Below are 15,933 nucleotides of genomic sequence, written 5' to 3'. Positions count from 1 at the left end.
TCCTAAGGCTTCTTACCCAAACACTCACACCCAAACAAAAGACTATCTGCGCTCCCTCCTTTTTTGTCCCCCCCCCCCACACACACACCCATTACCACTTCTTTCATTCTCTACTCTGCCTCCCTCCAATTCAAAGCGGACAGGCGGACACCTGTTACTAGCCTACTGCAGCAGTGGTAGAGGCACAGGCCATGATGGAATGTGTTCTGACTAAGGAGTGCTGCTCAAGAAAAGTGTAGAAAAATCATTTAAAAAAAAAAGTGTGGATAGGAGAAGTGAGCACACATACCTTCACATGGACCATGCTTCACAGACAGGTCACACACACAAAGTATCCCGCTCTTCTGGGCGCACAACAACAACTCCCTCTAACCTCCCTCAGAACAACTCATCAGTCCAGGGTCACACACAGCAAGTGATAGAGAGACAGAAAGAAAGACATGCAGAGGGAGGGAGAGAGAGAGAGGGAGAGACTACAAGTGTCACTTGAGCTGACTGCAACCCGGCCCCTCTCTCTCACTCTATCTCTATGTCTCTCTCTCTCTCTCTCTCTCGAGGGGGGGGGGGGGGCGAACACACACACACACACACACTCACTCACTCACTCACGGTGTTCACTGAGGCACAAAGGTCCCCATGGCAACGGAGCATTTAGAAGCCCCGTGGCATTATTTATGCAACGTTGCATCACAATGGGCCCTCCTACTGGCTGACCCTGCCACACACAAAAAAGAAGCCCGCCGCTCGACCACTCATTCTCTGCCTCTCTCACTGACTCTACCTCTCTCTCTCTCCCTCTCTCTCTTTCTCTCTGTCCAGACCATCTGCACTCCTCCCTCTATTCACTCCTCCCCAGCCACCATCACTGAAAGGCAAGGGCGGATTTTGGGAGAAGGGGGGGGGGGGCAGAAGATGGAGGCTGGCAGATACACACACACACACACACACACACACACACACACACTGAAAACAGTAGTCATACCTCCACACAAAGACACACACAAATGCCTACACACACTGGCAGGCCATATCCACAGGCCTTCAGACACACACACACACACACACACACACACACACACACACACACATTGTGTGTCGAAAAGCACAGAGTAAATTCAAGCACACACACACACACATAGACAAAGCCGTTGCAAGTCAAGACTGTTGGCTGCTATTGTCTGCACCGACTTGGAATGTGAAACCATGCAAATCGGAATTGTGTTATTCTGTGAGGGTGAAATCCCCTGATTCCCATGTGGAGGCAATGAGTCTGTCAGTATTCCAACTTTAATGTCAAGTTCAACTTTTGGGAACTTGGACACAAAATTCTAAACCAATGGAAAAACAGAAAACTGTCTTCACCATAGAGGTACAGAAGAGCCAGAGTATAACATAGAGGAAACCTTCATATAAGCCCCGCCCCCCTCCCACCACCACAAAGTATAAACTGCTGTTACACCCCGAAGAAGGCAGTCAAAACTATTTATAACAATTTTAATTGTTTAGATTAAACCTATGCAGAAGTAAGTGAAACACAATCATATCTTACCCAGATGCAATCCAACTCCAAATATGAACCCATGGCTCCACCGGCCACTTTCTAAAGTACCAACAGGCCCCCTTTACAGTCCCTGTCTACACCATGTCAAATCTATTGTTCTTCTCTTTTGCTTTCCTTTATCAGACTGGTCCACTTCCCATTCCCTGGACAGCACAGTCTAACTAAAGCAATCATGACATCCTAGTAAATACATGCTGCCATATGCAAAGCTCCAGGTCATTTCTTTATTCAAATATGGATTGGCTCAGTTTACACAGCAGCAGATCACAGATATATGTTGGCCATGTTGTAATAAAACTTGATGGAGCAACTCGGTCAACTCCACGTTTTAGACGGCACAGGACGTAAAACAGAAAAATAATTTTGTGGAGTTGTGGAAAGCCGACTGTATTTTACTGTTATATATGTTTGGAATATTTTTGCTATATCTAGTGGTCTCTGAGTCTGCAATCTATCTTTATTAATTAAAGGGCCACGCCAAAGATTTTACACAAAACAAGTCGGCTTTACTTGTAATGAGGACTGCTACACATAGGTTTGAAATCTAAACTTTTCTAAAGGAAAGCTGGAGTTATAAGCTCATTGACATTGGCATGCACTTCGTTTTTTGGTGCATTTACCAGGCAGGAAGGGTTTACAACAAACAATGATACTAGATGCATTATGGGTAATGTAGGATTTAGAGTTTGACCTAAACTAAGGACTTAAAAGCAGGATATACTGTAGATCATTTTCATAATGTTTAAGAGTATGCTAAGTGACAACCATGAAATAATGGATACAAAGAAAGTGATTGGTAATGAATGGGATAATATATGATAAAACCCTTATATGGTCATATGAGGTCTCACAATATAAAGCTACAGTGCCGGGTCCATCATATTAGTGGTCGGAAACACACGTTGACCACTATCAGACTAACTGATTGGCATGTCTGTGTTTGTGTCAGCAATCAATCAATTAAGTTAATAATCAATTAATGTTGACTTAATGAGCAGGCTTTACCATCAAGTGCTTGTCAACCGATTGCATTACTAAAGATTCAGCTCCATTCTGAGCCTCTTAATGGAGACAGAGGGACGACAGATAGAGAGTTATTGTGCAGCCACTAGCTTTAAAGGAACAAGGCTGGCCCCTGTAAAGCCCATTAAAGCAATTAGGAAAGTAAAATAAATGACCGTAGGACAGTGGTGGGGCTGCATGGGTAGCAAAGTTGCAGTGTGTGTGTGTGTGTGTGTGTGTGTGTGTGTGTGTGCGTGTCCGAGTGAGTGAGTAAGTGAGTGAGTGCACGTGTGTGAGTGAGTGCACGTGTGCATGCGTGCATGCGTGTGTGTGTGTGTGTTTGTGTGTGTGTGCCTGTGTGTGTGCCTCCAATATAAAACTGTGTAATTGTGCCCCTGGTTGACCGCCTGGCATTTGGTTGTTTCAGAAGGGGGGGTCTATTCCATGAGGAAATGTCACAACGGCTCTATGGCTCAGACCAACGCTGTCTGGAGCTTTTGATTTAAGGCCGGAGAATGATTAGGTAGCTTATATCCAGTTGGTCACAAAGTTGCTCCGGAGGCAGAGGAAAACAAGCAGACACAAAAAAGGTGGGGTATGACAGATAATACTGTAAATAGTTCTGGGGAGATAGAAGTGACATAAGATAGAGGAAAAGAAAACTTAACGAAAAGAGGAAGCACTAGGTTTCTTTTCAGGCAAACTCGCATGGAGCCAAGGATAGTTAAAAAGGCCTTTAATAGTTAGGGCATATCAGATAAGAAGTTTAAAAAAGACAACCAGTTTGGACCCCCACTGGGTCTTCTACAGTAAGAGCAAACTGCTGTAATTCCTCATAGAGACCACGTTGGCCAATCACATTGTCACAATTACATACACAATAATAGTACATGATAATAATGGTGGTTATAATGTAAAAAATAAAAGAACTGATACATAAGTCTTAATTTTGTCAATTAGTACATGCAAGCTAAGTCACACACGGTAACCGAAATTACGTTTCAGCTATCCCCTCCGACATCTCTGTAACAGAGAGTTGTAAAGCAGGGGGGTCATTGCGCAGGGTCTGCGGTAGCGGTCAACTGCGGTCTGCGCCCCTGGAGTAGTGTCGGTGGTAAGTGTCTTTCTCTAGGACACAATAGTAGAGATGGTGGGCACCGTAGATGTAATACCAGCCTGCACCACTAGTTTTACTAGTAACACCATTCTGTCCGGTGCCGGGGATCCAACCAGAAACCTCTTGGTTGCTAGTTATCCCCCTTTCCTTTAGGACATCCTACCACCAGGTTTACAAAAATGGTCTGAAATCCATTTCCTTATTCAACCCTGGATATGTCATTGCATCAGATTTGAAAATCAAATAGGTCTCTCTTTGAAGAAAATTGTTAGGTCGATCACCTCCTCTAATAGACTGCTCTACACGAAAACCAAGGACAGGTGCCATTCGGAATATGGAAAATGGTTTAAATCACAGGGTAAGGGACATCAACTATGAAAAACTTTGTGTAGAATATTAAGAGCACAGTGTCTTTGATGAGCTTCCTCAGCTGCAAAATAATAATACAAAGTCATCACCCAACAACAACATCAAGGTAAAATGTAATATTCAAACTGCAGGGCGAATGGTAGCATTGAGGATGTTGAAGCTCAAGACCAAGACGCCAGGTAAACATTGAAAGGTTAAAGGTTCTTTAGAGTTTCTTTAGTGTTCTTTTCTGTCTTTATTTATGTGGCTATTGCTGGGAGGATTGGCAATCCACTTTGTACCCCTTAAATAACCCATTGTATCCGCAGGTGTTGTTTGGGAAAGGAAGAAAATGTTGGATATTTGCCCAATAACAGCTCACAGTTTCACTTAACTTTCACGATAACTGAATTTGAGGGTCCAAACTTTTAATAATTAAGGATTTGAAAGCAACATATTTACACAAGTTTTAGTCCAGTATACTGTATATAACATTATGAATAGTTTTAAAAGGTATGCATAATCCTGAGACCATTTTTGAGTATTGCCTTAATGATACGCCATACGAATATTCAAAAGTATAACGTTTTCATTATGAATAATTCTGTGTCTGTGAAGGGGGGCGTCGAAACAAATAGGGGGAAAGAGTCTACCACCAGGCCTAGACTCATCAAATATGAAGTAAGGTATCTTTCCCTTTGCCGTGTCAACCGTCTGCCAAGCTCTATGCATAATATAATATAACTAGCAGCGCTGAACTCAAGTCTGGAGCCCTGGACTCAAAGTAGAAAAAGTTTGAAGAAATTAAAGAACCATATTTTGTCCGTCCACGCTTATCTTCAGCTGATGAGGATTCCAACCTTTTGCCTCCTCAGTCTTTGAGCATGACATATGTTTTTAAAAAAAAGTCAACTAGAAACATTCAAAAGTATAATGATGCTAACTTTAGCTTTTTTTAGCTAGCCATTCAAATCTGCCAGCAATGTCAATCATGTCAGCAGGCAGAATTGACAGGCTAGGAATGAGACGGAGCTTCTGTCTGGAGAGAGAACATTGTTACGAAATATGATGGACGTTGTAAATCTGCTTCTGTTATCGTCGGGATTGACAGAGTTGCCAGACGGGAATGGAGAGCTTGACAGGCGTAGCAGGAGCAGCTGAAGGGAACGAACGTTCTATTCAGTATGGATTGGACAGACACAAATAAAAGAAAATATCACATACATAATTCACCTATGCACATGGATGTCCATATGGGGGAGAAAGTGGGAAGGGGTGTCTTTGGAGGCCAAGAACCTCAGCTAACCAAGCTAACATCTGTTTTGAACCAACCAACTTATTACAACAAAAAAAAACATTTATTTTATTGTTGCTTGATTAAAATATATCTAATTTTATCTTGAAAATCTAAAAATAGTAGGAGCCGCTTTTTTCCCATCGTCACCTTTGTGTCCACCGCTAATAGGTCATCCATACAAGCGTTCTATCACTCTGTATCACCTGTACATAAATCGGGTTGCTATAAAAGAAAGTAGAAGAAAAGGCGGGAACTGGCAAGGGCTTTAGACTCCAATAACAATCTAACTCATTTCAGTCAGCAAAAAACTATCTGCTGCTAGCTTCACATTTGTTTCGTTACCCTTCACTGATTCAGTCTCTCTCCCAATACATGTATGTGTTTATGTAGGCATGAGTGCATGCACACACATTGATGGGAGTAAAGCATGAAGGGGTTCCCATTGACTAGACCTTTTCAGGGGGCCCAGCCATTTGTCTGAGTGGGCCTGCACCTGCATAGCTCCAATAAGACACATTGTCCTATATGCTGATCTGGCCTGAAGTCTTCCTTCAGCTTGAAATAACAAAAAAGTTAAAAAAGAAAATTCTCAAATGCCAACACTTTGCCTGACGGAGCGAGCAACAGGGAGGGGTAGGGTGGGGGGGGGGGGGGGGGGAAACAAAGCCTTAGTACACACTGTTCCTCACTACATCTCTCCCTCCCTTCTCATATCTTAAATATTCCACTTCTCTTTTCCCCGTTCCTCCCTTGTGCAAGAAGCAAAGCAAAATAAATATTTGATACATTTTGAAAAACCACATCTTGTGCTCATTTAACTCTGACGCGAACTGTTGAAGATACTATATTTAGTCATTTAATGAGGTGTCCCATGCTAAACAAATCGTAATGAATCCTTAATAAACAGATGAAGAGAGTACAACAGTAAGGAGGGCGAGGATTGTCAGATTGAGAAGCCATTGCTAGGCTTTCTCTCTCTCTCTTATCGTTTTTTTACTAATATTATGTTGCGCCATTGTTGTGTTGGCAGGAGGCGGAACAAGAAAACGTTTTCTCTCCCTGACGAGGGCCATGATCAGCTTTTACCTTCATTTTTGGTTTATCCTTGAAAACTCATGTTATATCTAGTTTTGTCGATTACAGTCTCGCATTTGCAAGAAATCTCTCTCTCTCTCTAAAAAAAATAGCTTGTGGTCATGAGCAGTGAAAATCACAATATCGGATGATTACCAACCCTACTAGGTGCTACATTTCGCAAGACCCCAATGTCTTAGTTTGGCTAAATATACTCTGCTGTTAGGTACACGTATTGATATGTCTTTAATCTGGTTTGTGCTAAAACCAGATCAGTGCTTTAATCAGTGCTCAAATTAAAAAAGCCTCCATGAGTTATGATAATAAAATGTTTGACGTTTTTGATCATTCTTACAACCTTGAAACTTATTTGACCACTCTATTGACTAGACATGGATACTCATACCTAATGAGAACTGAATTGGCTGCTTCAATGACTGACTACCATTGTGTTCAGCCCTAAGCTTAGTACATTCATAGGTAACACATATAGAGCTTATTTTTAAAACACAATAGTCCACAGCCAATGACAGTGGCTCTGTTAAGCTGTACATTAGCACAGTGGGCTTTAAGCTAAACACTAGTGTCAGTTTCCTAACATTCTCATGAAATTGCTAAAACACTGATCCCAAGCAGGGGTCATGTTTACCATGTTCACCATATGAAGTTAGCAAACGTTCAATCTGCAAGGGTGGCTAATTGCAGTCTCACTCTCATTACAATGTTCTCTCTTACTCTTGTCTTGTTCACTCTCTCTATCAGCTGATTATGGGCGTTTCACTCCTACAGCCTAACCTATCGTATTCACCTTGACCTCCGTGAGTCGCTGTCACATTTAAAAACAGTCCTCTCTCTGCTGACAGCTGCCATTTCAGTTTGACCGTGCAACCCTCTTCCTCCAGTCCATTTAACCTGCTGTCTTCACCACATTATAGTCTTCATCATTGTCATAAACATCCTCACGCCTCCACTCCATCCATCTACAGCTCTGCTCTCTCCTCTTCATCAGTACCTAGCCTCCATTGAGGAGTTATTCTGCACAACCCATGGCTTCACTACCCCCTTTAAGATGACATCACGATGGGGTCTAATCGCCAAAGACTCCTAATCTGAAAATGTTCTTATTTCAAGCATGTTGAATAAATGATTTGTGTTCATGCTTTAGCATATCGCCCTGATAACTATTGCAAATTGCTGTTGAGGCCGATGGTAACGTCATTTGCAGATAAACAGATAACATATACAAATGTTTTACGTGAGTGGATGGCATGGTTACATCACATCCTAAAGGGAACATAGATATCGGAAAAAAAACTATTATTGCAAGCCACATCTGCTGACATTTAAGCTTTTTTCTGAACTATTTGTGGATTTATGGCCAAGTATTGCTGATTGTTTCTTGAATAAAATCCAACTGATTTTCCCAACGGTCAAAGATCAAATGCAATTTCCTCTGCTGCAGTATCGCTATCAAAGTTGATATGCCACTGCTTTTGGTATACATTCCTTCCCCGCCCTCGCCTTTTCTGCTTTTTAATGAGAAAACCATACATATTGCATGAGGCAAAACATGCACTATCTATGCTGTCCTTATTACATTTTAGTGGTATAAAACCTTAGTATGGTCCTAACATTAGTATGGTGGAATGCAATTGGGATATTAAGCACCAGACAAAAAGCACATAAATTTTCTGAAATGAAAACAAATGAAGGAAATTTCTTTTGAATTGCTGTGTAGCCCTGCATGCTTATATAATGAACCCGTTTTTTTTTTTTCAACACACATTCAACGTTTCAGGACTGCCTCGGTGGTCAAACAGTACCATGCTATGAGCTATTACACAGCTAATCAATACCCATGTGCCACTTTCACTTTACTAGTCATTCAATGTAACAATATGCCAGCATTCTTCAAAAAAATCTCACATTGGAATGAGGCCCCTTGCAGAGCGGGGCACCACACGCTGCGTCCGCCCAATAGCAAACGTGTTGACAGCAGAGATGATGAATGACAGGGGGACAAAGAGCTGACAGATGTGATCAACACAACGTCAAATGGCTAATCAATCTCATGTGGGTAGAAAGGAAACAGCGGCAGTGATCTCCTGGTGTGAGGCAAAATACTCTGATTGGCAGAGTATTTGTGTGTGTGTGTGTGTGTGTGTGTGTGTGTGTGTGTGTGTGTGTGTGTGTGTGTGTGTGTGTGTGTGTGTGTGTGTGTGTGTGTGTGTGAAGATCACGTGAGTGCACCTCAGTGTATCCAAGTGTGTGTGTGAAGGCCTTTCTTGGTCTCTCATGCGTGACTGTGTCTTTATGAACCGAAATGAACATGTGAGTGTATGAGTGTGTGCATTGGCTGAAAAACTTCAGAAAAGAGTCCATCCCTTTTTCCTTTCACTGTAACAGCCTGGCTACAAACACTGGCCGAAGCCCCGGACATATTGAAAAATCACACACTGCAAAGAAAAAACAAGTTAGAAAAGGGAGTGACAAATGACTGCCTTAAAAAATAATCATAACTTCACCACAGTGCAGGGGCATGAAATATTACGACTCCGGGTTGTAGACTGAGAAAAAAAAGGAGGTGGAGAGAGTCTCTCTCTATTCATCTTCACTTTCTTCAAATAGCGCACACTTCCATTCCTGTCTGCCTCCCTCACTTTCTTTTTTCTTTTTACACATTCTCATCAGAAGACCATTAGACCTGCACTTCACCATCTGTGTGTGTGTGTGTGTGTGTGTGTGTGTGTGTGTGTGTGTGTGTGTGTGTGTGTGTGTGTGTGTGTGTGCGTGTTTGTTTGTGTGCGTGTTTGTCTGTGTGTGTGTGTGTGTGTGTGTGTGTGTGTGTGTGTGTGTGTGTGTGCGCACCTGACCTGCTTGTGTGTGCATGTCCAGGTCAACCTGACCCACTTAGACTTTAGGCGTGGACTTCTAGAACATTGAAGTAACTCACAGTAAGGTTGTTTCTGCCCAAAACATTCAAAATCCATTATTTTTCTTTACTTCACTTTCACCTATACTATATTTAGTACATTTCCTCACAACCTATAATACTCAAGGACACACACGGTGTGCAGAAATATACACTGTTCCACACGCACTCCTCCGCAGAACTATCCGTTCAACACAGAGCCAACATTCAGAGCACTGCTAGTATCTACTATGTCATTTAAAGACTACACCGCCAATGTAGCATTGCACTTGCTTAACATTGACTTATTGACTCATAATGGAGCGGTTGAATGAAGAACCAGAGATAGTGGTTTTTCTTAATGCCAGTCATTCTTCTCCCTTGTGGAAACATGGTGCCTGCCTACATGACCAGTACAATCATGGCGGTTCAACATGGCAGCTCGCCCCGCTCCTTTGTAGATACAAGAGGCTCATTCTAAGGTTATAAAATAAACCACATTTTCATGTGAATACGTATTTACAACATATGAATATTATGTTCCATTTCTATCAAGTCTGTTCCCTCTACACACTGTGCCTTTAAATATATGATGAGACCTCACACTGAGGGATTACATTTACATCAGCTCTCTATTTACTGTTTGTTGATTGGTTCTTATCCTAAATGAGAGTAAGCTGATTGAAAGTACATTTCAAAATACACTGGTGGTTTTGGCTTTGAGGGGGGGGGGGCAATGCTGGTGCAACAGCCCATCTGTTCAACACTTTGGTCCAGAATGAAATATATGGATGGACACATTTATGGGTGGATTAGTGTTAAATATGCCATAGATATAGGCTACAATAGATGGTCTTCAGAGGCTAAACCCCCAAACACTTTGCCGATTCCCTCACTTTTCCATCCAGAACCATTCAAAACAAGTCAGAACTTCCACTGGTTCCCTTGTAAATCTATCCAAATCAAATCCCACCACCAAATTGTCACCATTTTTCGTCCAATATAACTAACAATTTAGTTTTTCCTGTAATGTAACGAGCATTACGTCCACAAGAGGCTGCTAGTCTGCATTGTTTTAATATTTTCATTCATGCAATTCATCTATTTTGTTAGGTGGTTGTTCCATTTTGTGTTCAAACAAATGATCTCCAAATTGCACAAGTATTCATTTTGGTTGAAACAAAGTGGCTAGGCCTCTTTGTAAACTATTTCAACAGGATTTTTTTTTTTTAATGTAAGTGCAGATGCAGAGGATGCTGTATATGGTTTGTTTTCTTTGGTCATTTTCATCTTCTGAGAAAAGAATACGATGGATGGCTGTATTTATTATATGTTGTGGAATGACTGAATGAGCAAATATATATTGATTTGACAACATGTTGTTTTGTTTGAGGGAATCCTTTGATATTGTTGCGAGTGTTAACAATGTTCAGTGAATTTGAGAGAATTCTGCAAACAAAATGTGTCATTTTAGCCACAGACCTCAGTCCTGTATGTGAACTGTTTCGAAAAACGTCAATTCTAAATGAACAAATGGCATTCAAGCAACGGGGGTGAAAACTGTAATCAAAATCTCAACTTTTGGATTGCTCTCAGGAGTGGCCATTTTTCTCAGCTGTAGAAATAGAATCCATATGAAAGGGTAGAAACTGTCCACTTACATGCTATGTTTTGACATTTAAATGTTGCATTGCATTATGAGGCTTTTAATAGTATATTTATTTCCCCCAGTTGAGACAGTACACGGAAGTAGAGGTAGAGTATGTACCTCCTATTATATTGGCTGGAAGAGAAAGGAAATTCCTAAATGTCATGAACAAGGTAAAAGACACAGAGGCTAGAAACTATCCTGGATTTTATTCCATCTTTAATTCCTTGAAAGGCAGACGCATTGCATCACGAGCCATTACCACCCCTCCTAGCAGTTAGTCAGGTGTTAATTAATAATTACGATGCCCTGTCCGTGTGTCTGTGGGAATCCAACACAGTTTGTATAATGTAACCAACTTATACCAATACCAGGCTAAAAGGCAGTCAGTGTACCTCATATGCGTTATACCCATAGATAGTATAATAAAGGTTATAACTAAATGTCACTTGGTCTCAACAATACCGTTTTCTTCTCAATTGGTTGAACGCATTTGTCCAGTCAGAATTGACATTTTTTTTAAACAGTTGACTCACAGGACTGAAAGTCTGTGACCGAAATGACACATTTTGTTCACAGACATCCGCAACCAAAATCAATTATTTCCTTCAAACATCACAACAAGTCAAATCAATTCGTATATAATTTCATTCAATCATTACACAATGCTCATCAACATACTCAATACAATCATCCATTGTATGGAACAAACCAACCAGAACTCTTCACCTCACTGAATACACTTTTTTTAAATGTTTTTTTGTTCCTACAAAGCTTTCATGAAATAATAAATATTGTGCAGAACACACACACACACACACACACGCATCTTCAAATTGGGACATCCATTATAGCACTGCCTTTGTACTGCGATATAAATAAAATTAAAATAAAAGCATGCCAAGCAAACTTTTTCAGGGGGAATCTAGAAAAACTACTCTTCTCACGAGTCCCTTTGATCTACAGTATAGTTGCAAAAATCAGCATAGAAGTGTCATCTTTTATAGGTGGAGAAGGACTGATAGATGATTGAACATGTGTGCAAAGGAGTTTTTCAAAAAGGTGCATCAGAGATTCATGATAAAGCAAATAATTTTTTTACCAGCTGAAAATAAACCAGTTTGATGTCTTTCAATGGGATCTGTGTTAAATGTTTAGAAAAACGGGTTCTGGGAAATGGGTGAAACCAATGTAACCGTGTGGACGCATTTGTGTTAGAAAAACTGTGTTGTGTTTAGAAGGTGACGATGAAAACCAAATGGATCTCAGTTCTGATTAAGCATGTATATAAGCAATCAAGAAAAACTATGACAGAATTAGAGACAGGAAGTTAGAACAGGCAAATACATCAATACACATTATGGCAAAGTCGAATCCATACTAAACACCAAACTTTACTGAAAAACAAAAGTTGTGGACTATGTATTGTCCTTCTGCTTTCATACACAGTATCTCCAACAAAAGCAGGTCAGACTTTGACAGAGTGTAGGGAAATGGTGCATCCCACCACGTTGAAGCAATTTCAAAATTACACTGAGCGGCCGGCCGTATAGCCTGGGGCTCCTAGTAAACAGATCAAAATGTGGCAATATATTTGTGCCACATTAGCTCAGATGGGCATTCCATCATTTGTGTTTACTGTGTACTGTGGCCCTGTCTCATCCCCCGAAAGGACCGAGGGAATTATCCTCCTTATTTTCTGGTTCTCATATTTCATTTATCGTGACAACCCTTCTAGTGTGTGTGTTGCATTCACACACACACACACACACACATACACACACACACACACACACACACACACACACACACACACACACACACACACACACACACACACACACACATTCTTGTACTTATATATTTGTGAAGACACTCATCGACATAATTCATTCCCAAGTCCCTAACCCAAAACTAATTGCCTAACCCAAACCCGTACACTGACCCTAACATAAACCTAATTCATACCTGAAACTTAAAACTTAGTCTTAAGGTGCGAACACACCAAACGCGTTGGGTGCGGTGGCGGCGTTGAAAAATCCTATTTTTGCATAGGGAACCATTGGTTTAGGCGCGATGATGCGTTGGCTGCGGTAAAGCGGCGCTTCGGGCACGGTAGCCGCGTTACCAAAGCGTCACCGCACCATCGCACCACCGCGCGAGTTCAAAAAATTGAACTTTTAACGCTCCAACGCGTGACGTTTAGCCAATCAGCGGTGAGCTTGACCCGACGTCACGGACATCGGCACGGTGGGAGCATGTGTGGGAGGACAACACAGAGGCTGAGAAACACCGAGTAGGAAATGCGGCTGGCTGGTGATATGAAGCCGCTCGGGGTTGGGTTAGAAGACGTGGGGAAAGTGAGCCAGGAGAATGGGCTTCCTGGTTAATTCAGTGAATATAGCGGCTGTGCTTTAGCCGATAAACCAAGTTAGCACCGGTCGGATAGCGTTAGTTAACTCACCCGGTTGTGTGCGGCCACCACCTCCATAATGAACCGGGGAACTTTCACAACGAGTACAGCGAAGCACCGGTGTTTATGCCTATATCTACGCCAGCCACGGTCCCGTCACAGCCAGGTAGGGTAATGTAGGCTAATTGCCTTTATTTTCTACTGCCCTGTGCACAATGCTGCTGTAAATGTGTTTGGTATGGTGCTGCCTTGCTGTTTGTGTTCATTTCCGAGTGGCGTGAATCTGCAATGCTGTTTGCTATTTGTTCCGTTCAGTTGCTGTTTATTTGTCTTTTGGCACAATTGTTGGCCGTGTTGTTGTTGTTTTTGTGTGGACATGAACGCTGTTGTGTCGGGTCGGGTCTGATCGCTGCCATGGTTGATTAGGGGAATAAATATATCGGGGGAGACTAGCTGCGTAGCGTTGGGCGCGTTGAACCATTTTTTGACACAAAATGACCAAGCGCCAGATCAGGTGCGTTGGGCGCTTTGGCCACCGCACCCAACGCGTTTGGTGTGTTCGCACCTTTAACCCTCAAACAGCCCTTTGAAGGAGTGAGGACCAGGCAAAATGTCCTCACTTTCCAAAATTGTCCTCACTCCAATGGTTTAAAGCTAAAACTGGTCCTCTCTAAGATGCCTGTACAAGTATACACAAATACACACACACACAGTTCTTACCTGTTCTTTGACGGAGGCCAGGATAGCGGAGGTGGTCTCGGATTCAGAGCCGTCTCCGTTGGAGGCGTTGAGGACGGGGCTCAACATGGCGGCAGCGCTGGCAGTGTCAAAAGCCACCTCAGGCACTGGCATACCTCCTGGGAAAACAAGGGAACATTGCAACTCTTTTAATATTATTACAGACATTCTGACAAGCTGTAGTTTAGGCTGTCACACCTATATACTGGTTTACACACTCTTGTACTGCAGGGACAACCATACATATCGAACGTTAGATCGAAAGGCAGAGGTGAAGGGACACTTCCACAAGCACACATTCAGTATTGACATAGTGGAGTTATTCAGTCAAATAGAAGATCACTGATAATCCGGCCTACTATTAGACTTGGAGGCCATTTGGATCCCAGCCAGTGAGTGTATATGTGCAGTGCATTACAATGGCCATAATGCATTTTGATGATATGTTATACGACTTGAACTGAATTGGATTCCACAGCAACACACACCAGTATTGATTTTTGTATTCAGTTATGATGGTGTGAACCATTTTTATTTTATTTCTTTCATTTCATCTCTCTGAGTTATTCATGTTCAGGGTCACGTGCAGATGGAGCATATCCCAGCATGCACTAGTACATTTTCGGAAGTGGAATCTAGGCCAGTGAGAAGAAAGTGTGCAGTCTCCACAGACATAACGGGAACAGATAGACTAGCAATTAAAAAGCAATAGTAAATACCGAGGGAGATTATGGGAGTTGTAATAGGGCATTAAGAACAGCTGTAAGATGTGTAGATAGAACCGTACATTTTGTTCTGCAGAGTACATACTGTAGGTACATTTACTGTTTATTTTTTGACACATCTGGCAAAAAGCAGAGGCAAAGATGCAATAATAATTTGTACTTAGAGGGCCAAAAATAGTAACATGCCCACACAACAAGCATTGTACTCCAGAAAGACGCAGATGTGCCATTTCAGTACAATACTACCACTACTAGAAATAGCAGTTACCATAAACAGCCTACTAGTAATATACTAGCAATAACATAGCTGTCCAATCATGTTATCCTTTGGTGGACAAATCAACGGATAAGCCAGGAAATATTCTATAATTTTTTTTCCAATGTGTTACTTGATCTCTCCCTACTGTCTTCAGCCCTCAGCCACAAACCCATAGGCTCCTATACTGACGATATTTAATAACATGTCATGAATATGCTCTTTCATTTTCCAAAAAAAGGCCAATAACTTCCATAAACAACTGGACACTGTGGTTATTTAGCTAGAGGACAGTGTTAAGTGGGATCGACTCAAAATAAACCGTGTATTCATTGATAAAAAATGTTATGCTCAAGAAATTGCATTTAACATAATATCAAATAATTTTAAAAAAGCCATAGCATCAGAGGGACTGGCATACAATAAAACACACACACACACACACACACACACACACACACACTTGCCATGCCATGTGTCATCCTGTATTCGACCAGGCGTTGGAGGAGGAAACAGGTTTCACATGTGCCATGTAATCCTGATGCAGCACAGAGCTGCTGTAACAGCTGCATTAGCCAGCTTTACACACTGATGAAAGGCTTGTCATGAGGAATCAACCACAGACATACACAGACACACACACACACACACACACACACACACACACACACACACACACACACACACACACACGCAGGCCGGTTGTCAGCACGAGGCAGAACCGGTTTGAGCTACAACAAAATGAAAGGGGAGCCTGTGAGCAGAGAGGAGGGATAAGTGATGAAAGGATGAAGATGGGAAGGTGAGAGGAAGATGGGAAGGTGAGAGGAAGAGAAAGAGAGA

The 15,933-nt window shown here is 41.9% G+C and overlaps 1 protein-coding gene across 4 annotated transcripts in view; it reads right to left on the bottom strand.

Moving 5' to 3' along the window:
• The window catches only part of ctnnd2b (catenin (cadherin-associated protein), delta 2b), a gene marked incomplete at both ends in the record, with an annotated part of 130,470 nt that extends 116,247 nt beyond the window's left edge, over positions 1-14,223 (bottom strand). For all 4 annotated transcript variants that reach the window (XM_080033444.1, XM_080033445.1, XM_080033446.1 and 1 more), the window contains one exon: positions 14,092-14,223. In XM_080033444.1, the coding sequence (XP_079889570.1) occupies positions 14,092-14,223 (132 nt within the window). The remainder of the gene's footprint in view (positions 1-14,091) is intronic.
• Between the last annotated feature and the right edge of the window lie 1,710 nt (positions 14,224-15,933).

The sequence above is a fragment of the Ammodytes marinus genome, assembly GCF_949987685.1.
Source record: "Ammodytes marinus genome assembly, chromosome: 9".
Classification (NCBI taxonomy): Eukaryota; Metazoa; Chordata; class Actinopteri; order Uranoscopiformes; family Ammodytidae; genus Ammodytes; species Ammodytes marinus.
This window is presented reverse-complemented; position numbering and strand designations above follow the sequence as displayed.